The sequence below is a fragment of the Mobula birostris genome, chromosome 18 (genome assembly GCF_030028105.1).
Source record: "Mobula birostris isolate sMobBir1 chromosome 18, sMobBir1.hap1, whole genome shotgun sequence".
In the NCBI taxonomy this organism is placed as follows: domain Eukaryota; kingdom Metazoa; phylum Chordata; class Chondrichthyes; order Myliobatiformes; family Myliobatidae; genus Mobula; species Mobula birostris.
The window spans coordinates 67,256,427-67,282,761 of NC_092387.1; the positions used below are offsets into that span (position 1 = coordinate 67,256,427).

The following is a 26,335-nucleotide window of genomic DNA, read 5'->3' on the forward strand; positions in this document are numbered from 1 at the left end:
ATTACCAAGCACCAATAACGCTTTAGGTTTAAGGTCATGTTCTTCACAATACCACTTCACTGTTGGACAAAAATGTGAAACAAACCAATTTTGGAAAACATCAATCATCACCCAGACTTTCTTGTTTGATTTCCAAATCACTGATAGACTTTAAAATGCCTTTTGTTGCTTGTGGTCAGAGAGATACACAATCATAGGCTTTAACTTAAAGTCACCTTTTGCATTGCTTCCTAGCAAGAGAGTTAATTGGTCCTTAGCAGCCTTGAATCCAGATGCTCATTTCTCTTCTGGTAAGATGAAAGTACGAGAAGGCATTCTTTTCCAAAATAGGCTTGTTTCATCCATACTGAAGACAAAGGATAATTGTCCTTTTCAATCATGGCCTTCAGTGTTTCAGGAATATCCTGGGCTGCCTTGCTGTCTGCACTGGCCACTTCACCAGAGATGCATATGCTGTGGAGGTTACAGCACTGTTTAAATCTATCATTCCAACCTCTGCTGACTGTGGAGGGTATCAAGATATCTTCCTTATCTTCTTGAATATGTTAGAAGCTGCTTCTTGCTTTTTCCATTATTATCAGCTGGCTTAGGGGCATGTTTTGTTGTGTTTGATCATCTACCCATATATTTAGTACATTTTCCATTTTTCAAGTAAATGGTTCCTTGAACAAGTCACCTTCATTGATGATAACTTTGAGGTTATCGTTGCAGAAGCTTTCATGTTGTCTGCATTTTTTATAATTGTTCTGATCATCGATGTAGCCAATTTCAGAGAAGCACCAACATCATCCTGACACTCACCACCTTCTGAACACCGTATCACTTGCAGTTACACATCCATGCCAGTGCTTTTCCTAGACATCTTAGATGTACTACCCTCACTGCAAGTTGCAGGCTGTTTTCCAGACATTATGGGTGGAAAAAATAGAATAAATTGGCGAGGGAGCAAGAATGTTTACACATGCAGGGGAAGCAGAGTGTGAGCTAATACATGATTGGCTGTGAGTAGCTCAGAGCATATGTCAAGCACTCTCACTGGCTGATTTAATGTTTACTGCAATGGCAGCCACTCGAGAAGTTTTAAGTGTTGTTTAGAATGAATTTTTGTCATTTAAACAAATTTCAATAAAGAATGGAATAACCACAATGTAACAAATCAGCGCTACACGGGGTAGTGTTATGCGAGGTCTGAGTGTACTACAAAGTGGGATCATGGATGGAGAGTGGGACAATTGGAGATGAAAGGGGAGAGGTCAAAGAACTAGAGAAGCTGAGGAATGTTGAGTGAAGTCAAGGAGCAGGAGAAGGAGAGGAAAGGAGGAGGACTGGGCAAATCATTATACGATTATGTAAGGTCTCTTCTCATTGATTTCACCAACATGAAAGCATCCAAGCTCCCACAGTAAAGTTGACATCACCTTAAGCTCCTGTTAAACATTTACAGGTGAAATGTTAATTAGGATACCAGAGGAATCTTGATTCTTTTGCAAAACAAAGCTAAGATTTATTTAACCACGTGAATGGGATAATGGGGGCTTGGTGCAACTCCTCAGTGGAATGTTCCTCTGGACGGCACCAAGCTGACAGCAAGTCTCCAGGAAACCAACCAAACATTAGAGTCAGAATCAGGTTTAACATCACTGGCATGGGTTCTGAGGCAGTAGTGCAGTGCAATATATAATTTTAAAAGCTATAAGTACCAGTAAGAAATACATTTAGATATTTATATAAAATAAAATTAAATTTGTATGATCCAGAGCAATGAGAATGCTAATGACTCGGATGGCAATAAAGTGATCAGCAACACGTACCTGCTCCTTGCATTGAACTAGTGCCCGCTGGATTTCATTGGGATTCAGAGCATGAGCGTGCGGTAGACAACTTAATGCCAGTTCTGCCGCGGCTCGGACCATGTTGGGGTCCCTGGCGCGTGACGCGCGATCTGCCAAAGAAGCTACTTCGGGAGGAGTTAAATGACCGTCCCAACATTCAACCAGGATGTTCAGTGCTGAGCTCCCAATCTCCATGGCTTGGCCTGTCCGCATAAAAAAGAAGTTAGTGCCATTTCGGTGGGGTGAGGGGGAGGGGGTGGAAGCATTTCTACTATGGTTACAGATTCAGATATCATATCTACAGTGAACCACATCATTTGCATTAACAGTCAGCTCAACCTAGAGATGGCTGGGGGGTGAGAACAGCCCGCAAGTGTCACCACACATTCACTCAATACAGCATCCCCACAATGCTCAGCAGAACAACACAGTACACAACAAGCAACAAAACGACAATCGTAAAACAAGCCCCGTTCCTCCCTCCCTCCCTCCCACCCACAAAGACAGTCCTCCAGTGCCAGAACAGGACCCCAGACCTCCAGTGTCCAGGAGTGAGGGAGAAATTTCTGTTGGCTGATTCTTTCATTTGCTCTGTGCCTGTACTCACTGGAGTTTAGGAGAATGAGAGGGGAGTTTAGGAGAATGAGAGGGGAGTCTGATTGAAACCTGCCGAGTATTGAAAGGCCTAAATAGAGTGGAGTATACGATTCCTGTATTGGGTGTTTGATGGTCTTTTTTCAATGGGTTCTTTTAGGGTTTCTTTATTTTGTGGCTGCCTGTAAGGAGAAGAATCTCAAGACTCTATAAAGCACACATATCTGATAATAAATCAGACATCCCACCTCTCCCAGAAGTTCCAGGACTCTCCCGCATATTAATAGTGGCTCCCTGATGCCCGCAAATTATATACAATATCACGGAAATCAATTTTTTTGAGAGCGAGTGAGAAAAAGCGAGAGCACGAGAGAGAAAGCAAGCGACAGAGAAAGCGAGAGAGAGAGAGAGAGAGAGAGAGCGCGCGCGCACGCGAGCGTGTGCGCGCACCATGGCAGACTGTTCCAAAAAAAAAATATAAAACGTACGTCACCCCAGACTACCCTAAAGTGTACCCCTGCCTAATAGGGGTCAAAAATAATGCAAGTGTTGCTCGCTGCACTGTTTGCAACAGTGACTTTTCCATTGCCTATGGTGGGTTAAGACTGTAAAAGACATGTTGAGGTGAGTTTAACAGGTGTCATTCGTTCATTAGCATAGCTAACGTTATTTAAACTAGCTGGCTAGCTGCTAAGGAGCTACCCTATTGCAGACATCCCACCTCTCCCGGAAGTCTCCTGCAAATTGATGGTGCTACCTCCCTGAAATGAGTTTTTGCAGAGTGGGATGTCTGATAAATGTACTTCCGACTTTGAACTTTGACCACTGAGAGTACTGTGCTCAGTTCTGATTCCCCCCACCCCCATTATAGGAAGAATGTGGAAGCTTTCGAGAGGGGGCAGAGGAGAGGAAATTTATCAGGATGCTGGCGAGATATGAGAGCATGTTTTATAAGGATAGGCTGAACAAGCCAGGGCCTTTCTCTTTCAAGCAAAGGGGAATGACAGGCGACTTGATACAGGTGTACAAGATGATAAGAGGCATTGATAGAGTAGATATCCAGCGCCTTTATCCCAAGGCAGAAATGGTTAATACAAGATGGTGTAATTTTAAGGTTCTGTTCTGTGTGATATACAGAGTCCAATATACAGTATAGTGAGCCACAGTCGTAGTGTTTGTAACCAGGATTCAACAGTGCGCGCGCACACACACACGACGGGGCACAGATGAGACAGAAGGCATTAAGCATACAGGAAAATATCTGGCCTGAGCTCTAGAGAGACCAAAATCAAGAGCAGGGACTTTTGGCAAACCTGTTATCCAGGAGACATGCGAAGAATAGGTCCTCGAGAGCCAGTTTGGTGAGACAAAGTTGTGCAAGCCCAGCGCGTAGAGTCCAATCTCGAAGGCGCACAGGTGGAGATTGCGGTGGGGTCCCTGGTGGCCGCCACTGGCCGAGGGGTGAGTAAAGATGGACGTGCTGCTGTTGCCTCCCGCTTTGATGAGAACCGTCTTTGCCAATTCAAAGTAGAAATGGGCTGCTGCCTCAGATGGCTGATTAGGCACGTGCGGAGCGTGGCTTTCAGGCCGCCTGCCTTTGTACCTGGAACAGTAGTAAAGAGTCCAACTGCAAATTATCACACAGAGTGCAAAGTCTACGGAGAGGTCAATAAGCGTCCCCCACAATGCAGGAGATCGAGAGTTGTATCCTAAAATGGGCCAGGGAGGAATACAGACCCCTCTGGCCCAATGAGCCCACACCACCAAATTACACCCATGTGGTCAATTAACCCACTAACCCGTAAGTCTTTGGACTGTGGGAGGAAACCAGAGCACCCAGAGGAAACCCACACAGTTATGGGGAGAACATACAAACTCCTTACAGACAGTGATGGGAATTGAACCCAGCTGCAACTGGGTAAATGCCCAGGATTTTGAGATGGAAACCTTTGAAAAAGCTGGGAGCAGACTGTGGAGATGCAAGCTGCTGAGGGGTGTATTCATGTACTTGTGGAATCCCCAAAGTACGAGACTGTGAGACAACAGTTGTGCAGTGAGATTAAAATCTACTTATTCAGCATGGACAACATGGGCAGTATGGCCTCATCCTATGCCAAAAATTTCTACAAGAAAGAGATGGTGCCCCAGCTGCACTCTGACCAGAATGCTGTATATTTGCAGTGTTTCTCCTGCACTGAAATCCTCTCACATTAAATGTTCACCTGCTTCCTGAGCCCACACATTCAGTGATCTGTGTACAAAGGGTTCCCCAGCTCCGGAACGACATCGGCACCTTTCAACCTATCACCATTTCAAAAAAAAACCCGAGAATTTCCTATTTCCTGACCAATACATGGACCGTAGTGAGAAGGGGTGATCAAGCACGTGGGTGGGAAGGACTACCACATGTGTGCTGCGATCATGCGTGTGCCCTGGGTGAATGGGTGATCACATCTGTCATGGTTGGGAGGCAATCATGTGGGTGCCATGGTTGGGATGGCGATCACGTCTGTGTATGGGTGGGAGCATGATCACACGGGTGCCATGTTTGGGAGAGCAATCATGCATGTGCCACGGGCGGCTGGGAGCAGCAATCACATGTTTGTCATGGGCGAGGAGGGTCAGTATTTCTGGGCTGTTCTCTTATAAAGTGCATCAACTCCTCCCTGAACTATTCCCAAAAACTGGGTGAGTGGAAGCTTAGTGAGACTTAACAAGCTGCGTGCGAGAGGGAGAAGGTGGATGAGTGAAAATTCAAGCGGTAAACATGCAGCAGTGTGGAGATTAGAGCTGAGACAGGCCTATCCCTGTTCCTGTTCTACCTTCTGTGCTCCATGTACTATGGTTTGTTCGCAAAGTTCAACGTTCTATGTTCTACCTTCCACATTCGACATACTGTGTTCTTTGGTCTACATCCTGCTCTTCACCCCGTGTTCTACATTCTATGCAGTTTGACGCCAAGCCTGGAAAAAAGACAAATGTCAGCAATGTTGCCACTACCTCCCAACGTCGGTGCTCTTGGTCCGGGCACCCCCACTGGCCCTCCGACTGCCGCTGGACGAGGACGATCCGAGGGAGTCGCTGGATGAGCTACTGATGCTGTCGCTGTCCTGTCCCCTGCCCCAGGACGCAGCCGTCCAGCCTCCGCGCAGGGGTCTGCGGCTGAGCGTCGGCGAGCTGTCCGAGGTGGTTTCTGGAGCACTGCTGTCAATGCTGGCCATTCCTACCACAGCACAGAGAGAAAACACAACTGTCAGCCTCATCAAACCTTCACTCTGGTCACTGCCCCCTGTTCCGGTCGTCAAACCCAGACAGAAAATGAATCATCCTCACCTCTTGAGACAGAAGGTGGTTGGGGTCAAGTCCTAAACCAGAGGTTTCAGCACAGAAATATAAACTTTTGCAATCTGAACCAAAGGGGTTAACTTCACTCAACTTCACTTGCCCGTCATTGAAATGTTTCCACAACCTATGGACTCGCTTTCAAGGACTCTTCATCTCATGTTCTCAATATTTATTGTTTATTTATTTATTATTATTTCTTTCTTTTTGTATTTGCCCAGTTTGTTGTCTGTGGCACACTGGTTGAACACTCGTGCAGTCTTTCATTGATCCTACTATGGTTATTATTCTACTATGGATATATTCAGTATGCCCACAAGAAAATTAATCTCAGGGTTGTATTCGGTGACATGTAGGTACTTCGATTACTTTGAACTTTTTGAACTTTGCTGCAATATGGAGGGAGTGCAGTATCACCAGGGGCACAGCCTTTGAGCAAGACACCACAACAAGGTTAAATTTATTTGCATTATCCCAGTGAGGTTCTGGGGAGTTCAGCATCGTGGTGCCACAGAGTCTCACAACATGGAAACACAAGCTTTGGCGTCGTCTGTCCGTGTTGTCCCCCAGCACCCACATACACTAACTCCTTCGTATTCTTTGCACAGTCTAATAGAAGGTTATCGTAGGTTACAACCGCACACTGACTGGATGCAGAGCTGGATTCCGAAGTGGCAGATGGAGTTCAACCCAGAAAAGTGTGAAGTGATTCACTTTGTAAGGTCAAACTTCAGGGAAGAGTAAAGCCTTAATGGCAGGATTCTTAGCAATGTGGAGGAACAGAGGGATCTTGGGGTCCACGTCCACAGATCCCTCAAAGTAGCCATGTAAATTGGGAGGTTGGTTATGGAGTACGGTCTTCATTAGTCAGAGGATTGAGTTCAAGTGCCAGGAGGTAATGTTTCAGCTCTACAAAATCCTGGTTAGACCCACACTTGGAGTATTGTGTTCAGTTCTGGTTCATTATAGGAAGGATAGGTAAGCTTCAGAGAAGGCACAGAGGAGATTTATCGGGATGCTGCTTGGACTGGACAGCGTGTCTTATGAGGGGAGGTTGAGCGAGCTAAAGTTTTCCTCTTTGGAGCGGAGGAGGATGAGTGGTGACGACAGATGTGTACAATGTGCTAAAAGGCAGAGAGTGGACAACCAGTATCTTTTGCTCAGGGAGGAAATGGCTAATAGAAAAGGGGATAACTTTAAACTGATGGCAGTAAAGTTGAAGAGGAATTTCAGAAGTAGGTTTTGTTCTTATACAGACAGCAGTGGGTGTGTGGAACGCCCTGCCAGGGATGGTGATACAGGCAGATACATTAGGGACATTTAAGAGACTCCTAGATAGGCACTTGGTTGATAGAAAAATGGAGGGTTATGTGGGAGGGAAGGGTTATATTGATTTAAGAGTACGTTAAAAGTTTGCAACGTTGTGGACTGTCCCTATGTCCTATGTTCTATATTCTAATCACACCCCCCACAACTCCCAGCCCCGAGACCAGTTATCCCCAGCACTCTGCCCAATATTGATTCAACACGCAACATCACCAAAGAGATCACATGCCCTTCCCAAACAGCTCACTTCATTACTAAAGTCCAAATTCTGACTAGGATGGTACCTCACTGTAAAACACTTGAGATTGCGTCAGGAAATGATATAACAGGCAGTAAGTGTGCCCACCCACAGCACCACTCAACTCAAAGTCCCCGGCACTTTGGGCATCACGTACACCTCCTGGGCTTTGCACGAGCTATTTATATCCCAGTATATCCCATGGAACCCATGTGGTACCATCCACTTCTCCAGTACAAGGTAAACATTCTCTGCACAAAGTAACAATTTCTCCACATGGAACATCCTGGGGAAACAGAATGGGTGGGTAAAGAAGAAATCTTTTTTAAATGCTGAACCTCCAACCTCCACAGTCACAGCCCAAGGAACCAGCCCAATCAAAAGCAACAAGGAGTTATCTGGAACTCACTGAAAGCCAGAGAACGCACTGTCTGGTATGAAGGTACCAGTGCACAGGACCAGAAAACACTACAGAGAGCCGTAAACTCAGCCAGCTCCTCCACACCAGCCAGGACATCTTCAAAAGGCAACGCCTCCAGAAGGTGGGATGCAACACTATGGACCATAGCCACATGGGACATGCTCTCTCATTACCACCACCGAGGAGGGGCTACAGGAGCCAGAAGGTGCACACTCAACATTTTAGGAACAGCTTCTTCCCCTCCACCATCAGATTTCTGAACGGTCCATAAACACCACCTCGCTATCCTGCTCACTTTTTGCACTACTCATTTTTTATATTTCTTACTATAACATAGTAAAGATTTTTTAATGTTTACACTGTACTGCTAACGCAAAACAAATTTCATGACACATCAGCGATAATAAACCCGATTCTGAAGACCAAGACATAGGTGCAGACGACATCCAAGTTACAGGAGCTTCATTAATTCTACTATAACGTTCACACATTGTTGGAACAGAAAACTGGATTTGCTGTTAGACTTACGGACACTTATCTTATTTTGTAATCAGGACCCAGTCCCTTTCTGTAATGACTATTCTACTACCAAAATGCATATTCAGTGGTCACTCTATTAGCTAATAGGTAATTCGAGTTTTCATAGAACTGCGACTCACTGGATGTTTTTGTTTTTTGCACCAATCTCTGTAAACTCTAGAGACGGTTGTGCATGAAAATCTCAGGAAATCTCAGCAGTTTCTGAGATACTCAAACCATTCCATCTGGCTTCAACAATAATTCCACAAGGTCAAAGTCACTTAGATCACATTTCTTCCCCATTCTGATGTTTGGTCTGAACAACAACTGAACCTCTTGACCATGTCTGCATGCTTTTGTGCATTGAGATGCAGCCACATGATTGGCTGATTAAACTTTTACATTAACGAGCAGGTGTACCTAATAAAGTGGCCACTGAGGGAAGTTTTACTGGTGATCTTGTCAAGTGAGAATGTAAAATCTGTACCAAATTCATGCTCAGGTAGATCAGCTTTGACTGGTCTCCTGGCACGCACCCATTATTTTGAACTGGGTGACCTTTCAGTTTGCTCCAACAGGCTGAAGGGCCGCTTCCACACTATTCCGCTCAATGCCAGATACAACGTAAGAGTAGTAGGGCACATCCATGAAGCCCTGACACCACTGTGCACATACCTGTGTGCTTCTTCTTCTGCCTGACTGGTGACCCCCAGCAGCGACCATTATATCCACCTCTGCTGCCCAGCGTCAGTCGACTTGGTATCTTCCCCTCCTGCTTGAAGGTCCCTGACTCGCTGGGAGCTTCGCTTGGGGCTCGCTGAGCATTCTCTGCAAGTGAGATCAGAGACCATGAGATAGAGAGATCAGCTTTATTTGTCACACATACACCGAAGGAGTTGGACAGGGATGCGTTGCCTCACCGGAATTATTTAATATCTATAGTGAAATGATTCTCAGAGAAATAGAAGACCTAGATGGGATAAAAATTGGAGGTGTTAACATCAACAATATAAGATATGCAGACGATACCACCCTAATAGCAAGTGCTGCAGAAGACCTGCAAATCCTCCTGGACAAAGTAGTACAAACAAGTGCAGATTTTGGTCTAACCATCAACTGTAAAAAAAAACCCAAATGTATGGTAATATCAAAACAGCAGGATACTCCCAACTGCCAATTGTACATCGGTAACCAAGAGATTGAACAAAAGACCAGCTTCAATTACCTTGGTAGCTTTATATCACAAGATGCTAGAGGTAAAGTAGAAATAAAAAGAAGAATTGCCATTGCCAAAACCAACTTCCAAAAAATGAAACCCATTTTACCAACACACACATTTCTATGTCACAAGGCTTAGGCTGCTAAAATGTTACATCTGGTCAATCTTGCTGAAAGCTTCCGAAACATGGACTATAACACCAGAACTCCAAAGAAACTTAGAAGCAACAGAAATGTGGTTTCTTAGAAGAATGTTGAAAATATTATATAGAGATAGGGTAGCTAATGAGACAGTATTCCAACGTGCCCAGACAAAAAGATGTTTAATGAGAACATTAAATGAGAGGAAACTTAAATTCCTGGGCCATGTCATCAGAAAGGGAGAAATAGAATGCCTTACATTACAAGGTTGTATGTCTGGGAAACGCGGTAGAGGGAGGCAAAGAAGAAAATATATGGACACTGTGAAAGAACTAACAGATTTAAGTGTGCGAGATATCATTGACGTTGCGAGGGATTGTTCGATGTGGAGAGCTATGATCGCCCAAGCGTGTAACACACAAGGCACATGAAGAAGTAGTACATCGAAACACCGAGTAAAGTGCTAACCACAAGAGATTCTACAGATGCTGGAAATGCAGAGTAACACACACAAAATGCAGGAGGAACTCTGCATGTCGCTTTTGTCAATGACCAGTTCAGCCCGAATATACGCCAGGGGCAACGCGTAAGTATCACCATGGTTCTGACGTCAACATAGCATGCCCACAACTTACTCGCCTGAACCCGTACGTCTTTACAATGGAGGAGGAAACTGGCGTGCCCAGAAAAATTCCACACGGTTACAGGGGAGAAAGTGTAAACTCCTTACAGACAGCGGTGGGAAATGAATGCCGATCTTCCAATCGCTGGCACTGTAAAGCACTATGCTAACTGCTATGATACCATGCCATGCAATCTGATCAGATGCAACTCCTGAAGATATTACTATTTCATTCTACTTTTCGTCTCATTACCACCATCAGGGAGGCGGTACAGGAGCCTGAAGAAACACACTCAACATTTTAAATACAGCTTCTAGCCCTCCACCATCCGATATCGGAATGGACCTTGAACTCACGAACACTACCTCACTGCTACTCTTTTGCATGACTTACTCTTTTGTAACTTATAGTAATTTAATCTTGCAGTGCTGCCGCAAAACAACAAATTTCGCATCATACGCCAGTGGTAACAAATCCGATTCTGATACTTTTTTTGAGGAGGTGGGAAGGCTGGTGGGGAAGAATTCGAACAACTCAGACAAAGCACTGGCAATTTATTTCACAGAAGTGAAGCTACCAGATTACATTAGCATATACTACCTTGAGATTTATTTTCTTGCAGGCATTTACTGGAAAATAAAGACATACAATAGAAGTTACAGCAGTTTAATAGCTAGTTTTATTTTATATACCTAGGAGCTGATCATTGACTTCAGGAGGAGGAAGTCAGAGGTCCATGAGCCAGTCCTCATCGGTGGAGAGGGTCAGTAACTTTAAATTTTTTTGTTTAGATTATGAGGACACTCAGTCCTCATAAATTGTCCGGTGTTATAATTTCAGGGGACCTGTCCTGGGTCCAGCGTTTAAGTGCCATTATGAAGAAAGCACAGCAGAGCCTCTAATTCCTTAGAAGTTTGCAAAGATTTGGCACATCATCTAAAATTTTGACAAACTTCTATAGATGTGTGGTGGACAGTATACTGACTTCTGCATCGTGACCTGGTATGGAAACACCAGCGCCCTTGATTGGAAAATCCTATGAAAAGTAGTGGATTTAGCCCAGTCCATCATGGGCATATCAGCATGAAATGCTGTTGCAGGAAAGCAGCATCCATTATCAGGAACCCCCAGCACCCAGTCTATGCTCTCTTCTCACCACTGCCATCAGGAAGAAGCTACAGGAGCCTCAGGACTCACACTAACAAGTTCAGGAACAGTTATTACCCCTCAAACATCAGACTCTTGAATCAAAGGGGATAACTTCACTCACCCCAACACTGAACTGTTCCCACAACCCATGAGCTCACTTTCAGGGACTCTTCATCTTCATCTCATGCTCTTGATATTTATTGCTTATTGATTTATCATCTTTTTTTCTTTTGTATTTGTAGAGTTTGTCGTCTTTTGCACACTGGTTGTTAGTCTGTTCTGTTGGGTGTGGTCTTTCACTGATTCTACGGTGTTTCTTGTACTTATTGAAAATGCCCACAAGAAAATGAATCTGTGGGTTGTATATGGTGACACATACAGTATGCACATTGATAATAAATTTACTCTGAACTTCCCTTTGCACAGCAGGGGTGGGCGGGAGCCCACTTATTTATAGAGATGAAGTAAGGACAATTATTTTACTAACTTCAAAGTTAGTAACAAGCTAATCTGTTATTAGCTTGTAGTTTCTATTAGCTTTTAACACCTGTGTTGTGAATGGTGATTGATCTTGGAAATAGGAATTCAAACATGTACAAAGTTGTCAGTTGGATTAGTTAATACTCATAACTGCTGGTCAATTCAGTGTAAGAATGGTATTTCACTGTTCTGACCAGCACAGCATGGTGAGTGGGGCCAGGCTGTTCTCCTTGTGCACAAGTACATAAAGTGAGACTGAGGAACGTGTGTGAGTTCTCAATCAGTAACAACAGAAGGAGAAAGACAAGTGGAGTCCAGGAAATGCAAGAGGTGAGGGTGTACTCAGGTAATTCCAGATTTGTGCAGCCACTAGTGTAGGGCGAGGAAAGATTCACAAGAGGCTTAGATTCTACAGTAGGCCCTGACGTGTGGTTGGCCCTATGACTGGAGAGGAAAAGGGATTGAAACACAAGGATGTTAAAGTTGTGGTGTAATCAATTCAGGGGTAACACTGGAGAGCAAGGAGAGTGATGATGTGTCAGGTGGTGTGGAATGGAATTCCTGTTTTGCACCAGCTGATTTCACTGGGATAAGCACAAGCCTAATGGCAGAGCACGTGGCCAAGGCATTCGACTAGTGATCTGGAGGTCGTGAGTTCGAGCCCCAGCCAAGGCAGCGTGTTGTGTCTTTGAGCAAGGCACTTAATCACACATTGCTCTGCGACGACACTGGTGCCAAGCTGTATGGGTCCCAATGCCCTTCCCTTGGATAACATCGGTGTCGTGGAGAGGGGAGACTTGCAGCATGGGCGACTGCCGGTCTTCCATACAACCTTGCTCAGGCCTGCGCCCTGGAGAGTGAAGACTTTCCAGGCGCAGATCCATGGTCTCACAAGACTAACGGATGCCTTTAATGGCAGAGCAGTCCTCAGGTGACAATGCAGGCTTGTGCCAGTGACGGGACAATGGGCCACAGAGAAGCCACCATGGGGATGCAGCAGACATGGATTCAAAGGCTGGCTGGCTGGCTGGCTGTGTGTCTTCACAGCTAAGACTGGCAACACAAGTACCTAAGGAGGGGTATGGCATACTAACCTTCACTGGGTGCTGAGTACAAGTCAGAAAATCAGATTGCAATTGGAGAAAATATTGGTCTGGGTATATTTGGAGTGAAGTATGCAGCTCTGGTCACTACATTTTCCTGCTGCTGTCGGTAAGGAGTTTGTATGTTCTCCCCATGAATGAGTGGGTTTTTCTAGCTGCTCTCGTTTCCTCCCACAGTCCAAAGGCGTACCAGTTGGTAGGTTAACTAGTCATTGTAAATTGTTCCGTGATTAGGCGAGGATTGAATTGAGGGTTGCTGGGCAGCGTGGCCCGAAGGGCTGGAGGGAGCAATTCCACACTATATCTCAAAAAATAAACAAATACAGGAAGGACGTGGAGGCATTGGAGAGGCTCACCAAGATCTGCTTTGGATTAGAGAGGACCGCTATAAAGATTGGTCGGACAAACACAGATGGTTTTCTCTGGATCAGTGAAGCCGGAGAAGTGACCAGTTAGAAGTATATAAATTTACGAGAGGCAAAGATAGGGATGGTGGCTGCAGTTTCTTTCCCCAGAAAAAGTACTAGAGGGCACAGACTTAAGGCAAGAGGACGAAAGTGAAAAGGAGATTTATGTGACAAGTTTTTTATAAACACAGCGGTAGGTACATGGAACACACTACCAAGGGAGGTGGTGGAAGCAGAGACAAAAGCAATAACCATATAACCATATAACAATTACAGCACGGAAACAGGCCATCTCGGCCCTTCTAGTCCGTGCCGAACTCTTACTCTCACCTAGTCCCACCGACCTGCACTCAGCCCATAACCCTCCATTCCTTTCCTGTCCATATAGCTGTCCAATTTAACTTTAAACAACAACATCAAACCTGCCTCATCCACTTCTGCTGGAAGCTCGTTCACACAGCTACCACTCTCTGAGTAAAGAAGTTCCCCCTCATGTTACCCCTAAACTTTCGCCCTTTAACTCTGAACTCATGTCCTCTTGTTTGAATCTCCTCCATTCTCAATTGAAAAAGCCTAACCACATCAACTCTATCAATCCCCGTCATAATTTTAAACACCTCTATCAAGTCCCCTCTCAACCTTCTACGCTCCAAGGAATAAAGACCTAACTTGTTCCACCTTTCTCTCTAACTTAGGAGATGAAACCCACGCAACATTTTAGTAAACCTCCTCTGTACTCTCTCAATTTTATTGACATCTTTCCTATAATTCAGTGACCAGAACTGTACACAATACTCCAAATTTGGTCTTATACAATTTCAACATTACATCCCAACTCCTATACTCAGTGCTCTGATTAATAAAGGCCAGCATACCAAAAGCTTTCTTCACCACCCTATCCACATGAGATTCCACCTTCAGGGAACTATGCACCATTATTTCTAGATCCCTCTGTTCTACAGCCTTCTTCAATGCCCTACCATTTACCATGTATGTCCTATTTTGATTAGTCCTACCAAAATGTAGCACCTCACATTTTTCAGCATTAAACTCCATCTGCCATCTTTCAGCCCACTCTTCTAACTGGCCTAAATCTCTCTGCAAGCTTTGAAAACCTATTTCATTATCCACAACACCACCTAGCTTAAGCAATGTTTAAGAGGCTTTAAGACAGTCAAGGAATGGAGAGATAGAGACCACATCAGGGAATGGAGAGATAAAGATGGAGACCAAGTCAGGGAACAGAGAGTTGGAGATAGAGACCACGTCAGGGAATGAAGGGACAGAGATAGACAGCACTTCAGGCATTGATAACACAGAATAAAAAAACACTACAGCATATTCAGACTCTTTGGCCCATGGTGTTGTGCCTATCTTCTAAATCACTCTAAGACAAATCTAACCCTTTCCTCCTACATAGCTCTCCATTTTTGTATCAGCCATAGGCCAAAGAGTTTCTGAAATGTCCCTAATGAACCTGCCTTCTACCACCACCCCAACAGCTCATTCCGTGCACTCACCACTCCGTGTGTAATGAATTTACCTTCGACATACCCATTATACTTTCCTCCAACAGCCTTAGAATTATCCCTCTCCTCCCACCCCGGTGTTAGACAAAGTTTCTGGCTAACCACTCTATCCATGTTTCTTATCATCTTGTACACCTCCAGGAGATCACCTCTCACCCTCGTCTGCTCCAAAGAGAAAAGCCCCAGCTCATTCAACCTGTCCTCATAAATCAAGTTCTGCAGTTTAAATTGGAATTGTGGTCAGCACAAACATTATTGGTCGAGTGGCCTGTTCCCATGTTGTATGGTCTAATCCCAAACGAGCAACAGAAGTGATGCCTTTTAAAACAGTTCTCTAGAACCCGGGTATGAGTGTCCATGATGCTGAAACTAAGACTGAAATCAGAGAGACCTTCAGGAAAATGTTAAAGAATTAAAGAGCAATAATTTATATTCAGGATGCAAATATCCACAGAGATACAGTTGAACGAATGAAAGATCACCTCATTTTATAGAGAGCTCCAACAGTTAAGATATCAAACAGCTCATTTTAAATATTTTAATCCAAACATTGCTATAGAAATGGTTGAAATCTGATAGGTCAAATAGCCTTCCTTTTGGCTTTTTCATCTGATCTTCCATGCAGGGAGCTAATTTATTGTTAACACTATCTGCAATCCTTCAAGGTGTGATTGAAAGCCTACATCAAAGGAGAATCTGCCCATCATCAAGGACCCCCACCATCCAGATGATGCTCATTTCTCACTGTTGCCATGGGGTAGGAGGTATAGGAGCCTGAAGTCCCAAGTTTCAGGAATAGTTAACAACAGGAATTCTGCAGATGCTGGAAGTGTCGCAGTATATCACCCCAGCCGACTCACAGGTGAAGTGTCACGCAGTATATCACCTCAGCCGACACTTCACCTGTGAGTCAGCTGGGGTGATATACTGCGTCCAGTGCTCCCGATGTAGCCTTCTATATATTGGCGAGACCCGACGCAGACTGGGAGACCGCTTTGCTGAACACCTACGCTCTGTCCACCAGAGAAAGCAGGATCTCCCAGTGGCCACACATTTTAATTCCACATCCCATTCCCATTCTGACATGTCTATCCACGGCCTCCTCTACTGTAAAGATGAAGCCACACTCAGGTTGGAGGAACAACACCTTATATTCCGTCTGGGTAGCCTCCAACCTGATGCCATGAACATCGACTTCTCTAACTTCCGCTAATGCCCCACCTCCCCCTCGTACCCCATCCATTATTTATTTTTATACACGCATTCTTTCTCTCACTCTCCTTTTTCTCCCTCTGTCCCTCTGACTATACCCCTTGCCCATCCTCTGGGTCCCCCCCCCCCACGTCTTTCTTCCCGGACCTCCTGTCCCATGATCCTCTCGTATCCCCTTTTGCCAATCACCTGTCCAGCTCTTGGCTCCATCCCTCCACCTCCTGTCTTCTCCTATCATTTTGGATCTCCCCCTCCCCCTCCAACTTTCAAATCCCTTACTCACTCTTCCTTCAGTTAGTCCTGACGAAGGGTCTCGGCCTGAAACGTCGACTGCACCTCTTCCTAGAGATGCTGCCTGGCCTGCTGCGTTCACCAGCAACTTTGATGTGTGTTTCAGGAATAGTTATTACCTTTTGTTGGAATCCACTGTTTCCAAAATATTTTAAGAAGATACTAGATGAATTAATGTAAGATTAAAGTTGTAGTTTCATCATTTATACTTTTTAACAAACTCATGTATTGTTCACTGGCAGAAGGCAGTATAGCAGTTATATATACCTTTTCATTTCTCATTGGTTAATTGTTAACACTTACGCATGTGATGTAATTGTGCAACCAGTGATCGGTTCATTGTAATCTGAGGAATTTTCTGTTATCAGGATTATAGAAGATGAAAGATTTTTCAGAGGTGCCATCTTTATCTCGTTACTCTTTCTTTTCGCCTTCTTCATCTTTGCTTTTCATTAGTTTCAAATGTCCATATCTTTGTTTAAAATAAACTATTGCTACAAATTAAGACTCCTCGCCATTCTTGACACCCCCCGCTCCCCCCCGAAGAACCCTAAGGATCAGGAAAATAACAGAGACCGAACACCTACAGCTATCAGGCTCCTGAACCAGTGTGGGTAACTTCAGCTACCCAACTTTGAACTGATTCCACGGCACTTTCAAGGTCTTTACAACTAATGTCCTCAATTTTATTTATTTGCTTGCATTTGTACAGTTTGTCTTATTTTGCACATTAGTTGTTTATCCATTATTTAGTGTGTAGTTTTTCATTAATTTCATTGCATTCTTATATCTACAGTGAATGTTCACAAGAAAATGAATCTCAGGGTTGTATATGGTGATATATACATACTTTGACAATAAATTTACATTGAGCTTTGAATTTCAAATCTACTCTGGCCCTAACACATAGTTGTAAGGATAAAGAAGGGATGCCAGCATCTCCATTTTCTTATAGAGATTTTGCATCATCGAAGACTGACGTACTTCTAAAGATGTACAGTGGAAAGCAGTCCAATTCGCTGCATTGCTGCCTGGTACAGGAACTCCAATATACACAGAAACACAAGAGACTACAGAGAGTAGTGGACTCAGCCAATTCCATCTCTGATTCAGCTCTTCCCACCACAAGAGGAAACGTCTCTGTGAGACGACATCCAGCATTAAGGAGCCTCACTATCCAGGTCATGCCCTCTTCTCAATGCGGCTATCAGGCAGGAGGTCCAGAAACCTGTCAATCCACACCTCAATGTTCAACAATGGCTTCTTCCCCACTGCCATCAGGTTCTTGAACTGACCTGAGAAACCCCAATTCTATCTCAGTCTATATATTTTCCTTAAATTAAACTAATATCATTATGTTCTTTTTGTTTACCGTGTCAGGAAACTTTTGGGTAACTTAGATGGCTGAGGCTGCCAAACAGCCTGAGCAGCATCGCACTCTATGGACACCACAACAAACTGCAACTGCCCTTCAAATCCTTGGAGGAAGAATTCAAGGTAACAAGAGCCAGAGAAGTGCTACAGTATAGGGACTCAAGTGACCCGAAGGTGGCTAGAGCAGGGATCCAAGTAAGTACTGGCAGGAAGTGGAGGGCAGAGGAAGCTGTTCAGGAGGCAGAGGCGAGGCTGCGTCACAGGAGGCTGGTGGGAGTGGTCACACAAGGCCGAGCTGTGCTAGGATCCTTTCCAACTCCCCAAATGGACACCAGAGGGAAGGAAAGGCATCGTCTAGTTCAGGAGGGGGTGAGAGCAGTAGTGGAGGAGATGAGAGCCTGCAAGGCGGTGGAAATGAAGCAACAGGGAGCTTGGACAAGATGGGAGAATGCGGTTGAGAGGAAAGTGACCTGCGCTGATCTTTGGAAGCCGAACCACACCGCATCCAAATTCTCATCCAGGCAGTGTACGATGTGCTTCCAAGCCCATCAAAACTGCACACATGGGGCAAGGCAGAGTCGTCTGCGTGCCCACTGTGCTCCAAGCGAGGAACCCTGGAGCACATCCTCAGCGGCTGTGCGAGGGCACTTGGTGAGGGACGGTACAGGTGGAGGCATGATCAGGTCCTGAAGACCATCGCTGAAGCTGTCAGCGCAGGAGTTGAGTGGGCAAAGCGGTCCCCACCCTCCAAGCAGACCATTACCTTTGTCAGAGCTGGGGAGCAGCCAATACCTGCCAAAAGAACATCTGCAGGCATTCTGACCTCTGCAAGGGACTGGCAGCTGTTGGTGGACCTCGAAGGGCAACTGAAGTTCCCCCATATCGCAGCCACCACCCTGCGACCAGACATTGTCCTAGTGTCTGAGTCGACTAAGCAAGTGGTGCTGCTGGAGCTGACAGTCCCATGGGAAGATAGCTTGGAGGAGGCCTTTGAAAGGAAGCTCTCCAAGTACACAGGACTGGTCAGCAACTGTCAGCAGGCTGGATGGAGAGCGAGGTGTCTCCCAGTGGAGGTTGGTTGTAGGGGATTCATAGCCCGTTCTTTAGTTAGAGCCTTCAGCAATTTGGGCATCGAGGGAGAGAGGAAGAGGAGAGCCATCCGCAGTACCACCGATGCGGCAGAGAGGGCCTCAAGATGGCTGTGGCTCAAAAGAGGGGAGCCATGGAGTCATAAGTAGCTAGCCATCTGGACACAAACTGGGGTCTGATCAGCCCCGGCTGGGTCACCTGGAGGAGGTTGTATGATGTTGAAAGACCCGAAACACCCGATGATTCCAGGAACATCACTGAAGATGTGTCCAGAAGCATCAACAGATGTATGTACACAGCATGTTAATTTAAGTTTCTGACATCTCCACATCTCCACTCAGCAACTGTCTAGAAAAAGCAGGCTCTTGCCAGATACTTGTGTGGCCAGTAATAATCCTCAGGAGGCTAAAGAAATTCAGCATGTTCCCATCAACACTTACCAATTTTTATCAATGCATAACGGCTCGGTATGGCCACTGCTCTGCCTGTGGTGACAAGAGACCGCAGAGGGCTGTGGACACAGCTCAGCACATCACGGAAACCAGCCTCTCCTCCATGAGTTCTGTCTACACTTATCGCTGCCTCGGTAAAGCAGCCTGCATAATCAAAGTCCTCACCCGTACTGGACATTCTCTCTCCCATCCGGCAAAAGACACAAACGCCTGAAAGCACGTACCACCAGGCTCAAGGAGGGTTTCTACCCCACTGTTAGCATCTCTTGAACGGACCTCTTTCTTGATTACATGGATTCTTGCGTCACAATTTATGATCTTGCACTTTATCATTTACCTGCACTGCACTTTTTGGGTTACCTTTAAACTTTATTCCACATTCTGTTATTGTTTTACCTTGTTCTATCTCAATGCACTGCGTTATGATCTGATCCAAATGAACAGTATGCAAGACAGGTTTTTCACTCTACCTTGTGTGGTGACAATAATAAACCAGTATCATTTCAGAGAACTGATGGCATCTGGGAGATGGGGCGGGGTGGGTTCATTCAGTCCCCAAACAGTCCAACAAGCTTCGAGAGTTTGAACGGCTCATGTCCTTTGGCCAACGATGGGCTCTTCTGTTACTTATAGGGTCTTCTTGCCCCAGGCTGCAAGACTACTGAACGCCCTGTTACCACCCAGTGCACACTCTTCATGGCAATACCAGTAGCATTATACTGTTGTATAATTAACTACCTGTGTACATGTAATCTATGTCAAAAACAGAATGGTTTCTGATTATCTGTTAATATAATTTTATGTGCTGTATGTAATATACGCACTGTGTTTTGCACCTTGGACCCTAAGAAAAGTGGTTTTGTTTAGCTGTATGGTTGAATGACAATAAACTTCAACCTAAAGGACCGGTTTGGCAGGAATGGAAAAATCACAAATCCCACAAGTGCTGCAGACACAGTGAGCTGAACTCCATTGCAAAATTAACACAAGCCGCACAGTAGCACCTTGACCTTGCTGTCTGGGTGGGTGGGAGGGATGCACAGGGCTTGTTTTGTGCTGTTGCTTTGTCGTTTGGTATGTTCTGTGTTGTCCTGCCAAGCACAGGGAGCATGCTAAGTTGGAGCCCAGAATGGGTGGAGACCAGGAGACAGCCTGTCTGTGTGTGTGGGCAGGAGGGAGGGAGGAAAAAGGACTTTGTTTTGCCGTTGTTCTGCTGAGCACTACGGGCATGCTGCGTCGGCGCCGGAATGTGTGGCGACACTTGCGGGCTGCCCCCAGCCCATCCTTGGGTTGTGTTGGTTGCTTCGATGTACATACGGTAAATAAATGTGAATCTGGATCTTCTTCAGTACACAACATGCTTTAGATCCTTTCAAAGTCAGGGATGAATCACATCAGTTCTCCTGAGGAAAGGCAATCGCCTTCAAGATTGTTTCTGCAGGAAGGGAAATCAATATACAATTTTCATACTATTTGCTTAAAATGCGGCTAAACTGTAACCTGCTTATTTATAATGAGAGCATTTCCTGCAGCAGCCCTTCATCGCAGCAGGTTCACCAATCAAGGCATGTGTGAGTGACTAATCACAGTGGGACTCTCTGCAAAATAAACACAGAGCTGCTACTGAGAGCGAAGATACATGATGCAGGGATCGGGGCTGCCTCTGAATCCGAATCAGGGTTAATACCACTGGCAGCTGTCATGAAATCTGTTTTGCAGCAGCAGTACAGTACAGTACAATGCAGAATAAAAACACTATAAATTACAATTAGGAATGTAATGCCCTGGTTAAGATCTCGACTGCTATGCTGAGAGGCGGTTTATATTAGCAGTTTTCTGTAAAAGCAGTGTGCCATGCTGGAAAGTATTTCGGCTTCAGCAAAGATAAGGAGGCAAGTTGTCCAGCTTAGGAATGTGTGTCGGCCAATCAGGATTGTGGGATGTGACAGAAGGTTCTAGAGAGCTGTGGGGAAGAGATTTCTGAAGGACAGTGGTCTGGTTTGGGGTCTTTTGGTGGGAGCTGCAGAGCGGGGGACAAGGGAAGATACCGCAGAGTAGTGTTGGAAGGAGAGTCCCCTTTGCAAGAAGTGCCTTGTGAGATGAATGGCTCCAAGGAAGAAGAGCCAATTTGTTTCAGCTGGTCTTCGAGGGAGTTTTGGAATGTGGCGGGTGCTTTCACACAGTGAGTCCAGGGCATGAGTAAAGAGATACACCCCTGACTACTCCAGTATGAGTTCCAACGTTATGTGTACATTGGATTGGTTTAACTGTAATAGTTTTTAAAAATTTTTCTTTTCTTTTTTCTGTTACTGTTTGTCAAAGTTGACAATTTGGTAAATATACTTTGGTTATAATTTTATGCTGGTGTACGACCTGTCATTTCTGGGCTGTCAATAACTGTGTATGGGCAGTCCCTCAAATCCAGGTTCCTTTAATGGGAACACCACAACGTTCCTGTTTGGTCGAACCAACCCTGGACGTATATTGTTCGTGAGAGGTGGCCTTCCCACCACTGAGTCACATGGGTGTTCGCGGAGATAGCTAACGAGCCGAGTCTGTCTATGAGCCCTGGTGAGCTGGTGAGAGGGTTACAGAAATATATATATATATATATTAAACACACAAAATGCTGGAGGAACTCAGCAGGTCAGGCAGCACCTATGGAGAGGAATAAGCAGTCGACATTTCGGGCCAAGTCTCTTCATCAGGACTGTGAGGTAGTGCTCACTGGGTGGTTCATTGTCCATTCAAAAATCGGATAACGAAGGGGAAGAAGCTGTTCCTGAAACAAATTTCACAACATATACCCATGATATTAAACCTGATTCTGAACTCTTCCTCTGACTCAATGAGCTCTGCACTACAGAATGAGGTCCCATGAGACGTTGGTACAGACAGCCTCAGAATAAGTGATACACCAGGGTTATTAACATCTCAAATGACTGCTTCTCTTCACTCACAGGATGTGTGTATTCCTGCTGGCACTGACTGCCCTCATGAAGGTGGTAGTGAGCTGCCTCCAGCAATCTCTGCCATCTTTCCGGTGAAGGTGCTCAATACCACCCCGAGGAACTAGTGTCATGGAAACAGATCCTTCGGCCCAACTTGCCCATGCCAACCAAGATGTCACTTAAACTAATCCCCTTTGCCCAGTATTCCTCTGAACCTTTCCTATCCATGTACTTATCCAAATGTCACTTACATTTTTAATTGTACCTGCCTTAATCACTTTGTTTGGCAGCTCATTCTAAATACGTATTTCCTTCCAGGTGAAGAAGTTGCCTCTCACTTTTCTTAAGAATCTTCCCTAGTTGTTGATTCCCATTCCTTGGGATAAAGAACATGCATTCACTCTGTCTATGCACCTCATGATTTTATACATCTCTATATAGTCACCCCTCAGCCTCTTACACTCAGGAATATAGTCCCAGTCTGCCCAACTCTCCCTATAACTCAAGCCTTCGAGTCTTGGCAGCAGTCTCATAATTCCTCTTTCCATACTTTCCAGTTTAATGACATTTTTTACACAACTTAAGCACAATGGTACAAAATACTCCATGTGCAGCCTCGTGTCTTATACAACTGCAACATAGCGTCCCAATTCCTGGACACAATGCTGTGACTGATGAAGGCAGGTGGGTCAAAAGCTTCACCACTCTGTCTACCAGTGACCTACGATTCCAGGATTGTAGGAACAGGAAAAAAAAAGTCTCCAGGACGGGATAAAATGAAATTTGAAGGGACCCTGTGTTTGGTGATGTACTCACACAACTGAAGGCTAAATCCTGGGAGCAGGGGTCTCTGATCTGGGAGGTGCTGCTGAAAGACTTGTCAGTGAGCAGTTTGTTGATGGTCAACAAACCATCCTGCTGGCACTGACTGCCCTCAGCAGGCTGCTTTGTTCTATAGTGATGCGACTGGTCAAGTGTTCACTGAACAACCACCATTCAATATGGCGGCACTGGGTGGCACCGTAGCACAGTTAGCGTGACGCTGTGACACTGCCAGGCACCTGGGTTCAATTCTGCCGCTGTACATTCTTCCCACAACCTCATGAGTTTCCTCTGGGCGCTCCTGTTTCCAGTGACGTACCAGTTGGAAGGTTAATTGGTCACATGGGTATAACTGGGTAGCACAGACTTGGGCCAGAAGGGCCTGTTCCGTGCTGTATCTTAAAATAAAAAGAATAAACATGAAAAGTGATGAATACTGCAAATGGGTGGATCAATAGAGCAAGGCTACTAGTTTACAGGCACATTTCTACTCTACTCTGAGCTGCTGAGTGGGGAATGCTGGGAGAATAGGATGGGTTTAGTGACGTCAGCACAGACTCAGCCAATGAAAGGGCCTATTTCAATGAGTCTGTCACTGTCAGACAGATCAACAGCATGTCTGACGTTGTTATAGTAACCACATTTGGATGCGGTTGGATTCCTGGAATTCCCAATGAGGTTCCCGTGCAGCAAAGTTACTGCCACGGGAGACATGCCAGATAATGCCTGCAAAGATACTGTCATTCAGAATCCGATTCAGGTCCACTTATTTATCAAACATACATCGAAACAAACATTGAATTGTGTCATTTGTGTTAAAAACCAACTCACCCAGGGATGTACACCCAAGCCTGCAAGTATCACCATACATCTGGTGCCAACACAGCTTCCCCAAAATGCTCAGATCAACACAAGCAACGACAGCAAAGCAAACCCCTTTTCCTCCCTCCCTCCCACTCCAGACACAGAAGCAGGACTCCACCTCAGGCCCAGACTCTCTGACGGGGAGATGCACAGGCTAATGTATACAAATCAAAATCCCAACCCGCAACCCAAAAATAATCTATTTCCATGCTGTGGATTGAGGTACAAATATTTGCCAAAGCAGGAGGAAAATCTGGAGTTCACAAGGATAAGGGTGGGTGGGAGGGTGCGGAATCTCACCAGAAACCTACCAGATACTGTAAGGCCTGGAGAGAGTGAACGTGGAGAGGATGTCTCCATTGGTAAGTGAATCTAGGATCTACGGGCACAGGATGGATTAACCCTACCCTAACCATGGGACAATATACAACGACCAACTAACCTGCCCCTCCAAGAGGACCACAACCTTGTCGCGGTTTGGACGCTTGTGTGTCTCAGTGATCCGGAGAGCTACGCTGGCTGGAGTCAGGGCTTTATGCTTTGACTTTTGGGATGGTCACCCACGCCAAATAAGTCAAAAAGACTAACAATGGTCCACTGGTCCTCCAGATTCAGGGATGGGGGGTGGGGTTTCAGGTCAGGGCTAACAACCCTGACTGGTCAAACAAAATTGTTCCGGGAACAGCATTGAAGACAGAGGACTTTCACTGTTGCCCTAAGCGCCAGCAAGTAAGTAGGAATCTGTCCAGTATATCTTTGGACCGTGGGAAGAAAGTGGAGCACCCAGGGAAAAGCCATGCATCCTACAGAAAGATCAACTTCAGAGTAAAGGGACATCCCTTTAGGACAGAGATGAGCAAGAAGCTCTTTAGTCATAGGGTGGTGAATCTGTGGACTATATTGCCTCAGAGGGCTGTAGAGGCTGAGTCATTGGATGTATTTAAACCAAAGATTGATAGGTTCTTGGTTTGTAGGGGGGGATTAAGAGTTATAGACAATAGACACAGACAATAGGTGCAGGAGTAGGCCATTCAGCCCTTTGAGCCAGCACCACCATTCACTGTGATCATGGCTGATCATCCACAATCAGTATCCAGTTCCTGCCTTATCCCCATAACCTTTGATTTTCTGCTATCTTTAAGAGCTCTATCCATCTCTTTCTTGAAAACATCCCGAGACTTAGCCTTCACTGCCTTCTGGGGCAGAGCATTCCACATATCCACCACTCTCTGGATGAAAAAGTTTTTCCTCAACTCTGTTCTAAATGGCCTACCCCTTGTTCTTAAACTGTGGCCTCTGGTTCTGGACTCACCCATCAGCGGGAACATGCTTCCTGCCTCCAGCATGTCCAATCCCTTAATAATCTTATATGTTTCAATCAGATCCCCTCTCAACTTTCTAAATTCCAGTGTATACAAGCCCAGTCGCTCCAATCTTTCAACATGACAGACCCGCCATCCCAGGAATTAACCTTGTGAACCTACGCTGCACTCCCTCAATAGCAAGAATATTCTTCCTCAAATTTGGAGACCAAAACTGCACACAATGCTCCAGGTGTGGTCTCCCCAGGGCCCTGTACAGCTGCAGAAGGATCTCTTTGCTCCTATACTCAATTCCCCTTGTTATGAAGGCCAGCATGCCATTAGCTTTCTTCACTACCTGCTGTTACCTGCATGCTTGCTTTCAGTGACTGATGTACAAGAACACCTAGATCTCGTTGTACTTCCCCTTTTCCTAACTTGACTCCATTTAGATAACAATCTGCCTTCCTGTTCTTACCACCAAAGTGGATAACCTCACATTTATCCACATTAAACTGCATCTGCCATGCATCTGCCCACTCACCCAGCCTGTCCAAGTCACCCTGCATTCTCATAACATCCTCCTCACATTTCACACTGCCACCCAGCTTTGTGTCATCTGCAAATTTGCTAATGTTACTTTTAATTCCCTCATCTAAATCATTAATATATACTGTAAACAGCTGCGGTCCCAGCACTGAACCCTGCGGTACCCCACTGGTCACCGCCTGCCATTCCAAAAGGGACCCATTAATCGCTACTTTGTTTCCTGTCAGCCAGCCAATTTTCAATCCATGTCAGTACTCTGCCCCCAATACCAAAATTAGTGCCCTAATTTTGCCCACTAATCTCCTATGTGGGACTTTATCAAAGGCTTTCTGAAAGTCCAGGTACACTACATCCACTGGCTCTCCCTTGTCCATTTTCATAGTTACATCCTCAAAAAATTCCAGAAGATTAATCAAGCACGATTTCCCCTTTGTAAATCCATGTTGACTCGGACCTATCCTGTTACTGCCATCCAAATATGTCGTAATTTCATCTTTTATAATTAACT

General features: G+C 45.3%; 1 protein-coding gene across 3 annotated transcripts in view; it reads right to left on the reverse strand.

Annotated features, from left to right (window-relative positions):
- Nucleotides 1-26,335, reverse strand: part of zswim8 (zinc finger, SWIM-type containing 8) — a 186,559-nt gene that overhangs the window by 23,494 nt on the left and 136,730 nt on the right. For all 3 annotated transcript variants that reach the window (XM_072282863.1, XM_072282862.1, XM_072282864.1), the window contains exons 18-21: nt 8,948-9,100; nt 5,427-5,649; nt 3,740-4,029; nt 1,812-2,035 (exon numbers count right to left, since the gene is read on the reverse strand). In XM_072282863.1, coding sequence (XP_072138964.1) covers nt 1,812-2,035; nt 3,740-4,029; nt 5,427-5,649; nt 8,948-9,100 — 890 coding nt within the window. The remainder of the gene's footprint in view (nt 1-1,811; nt 2,036-3,739; nt 4,030-5,426; nt 5,650-8,947; nt 9,101-26,335) is intronic.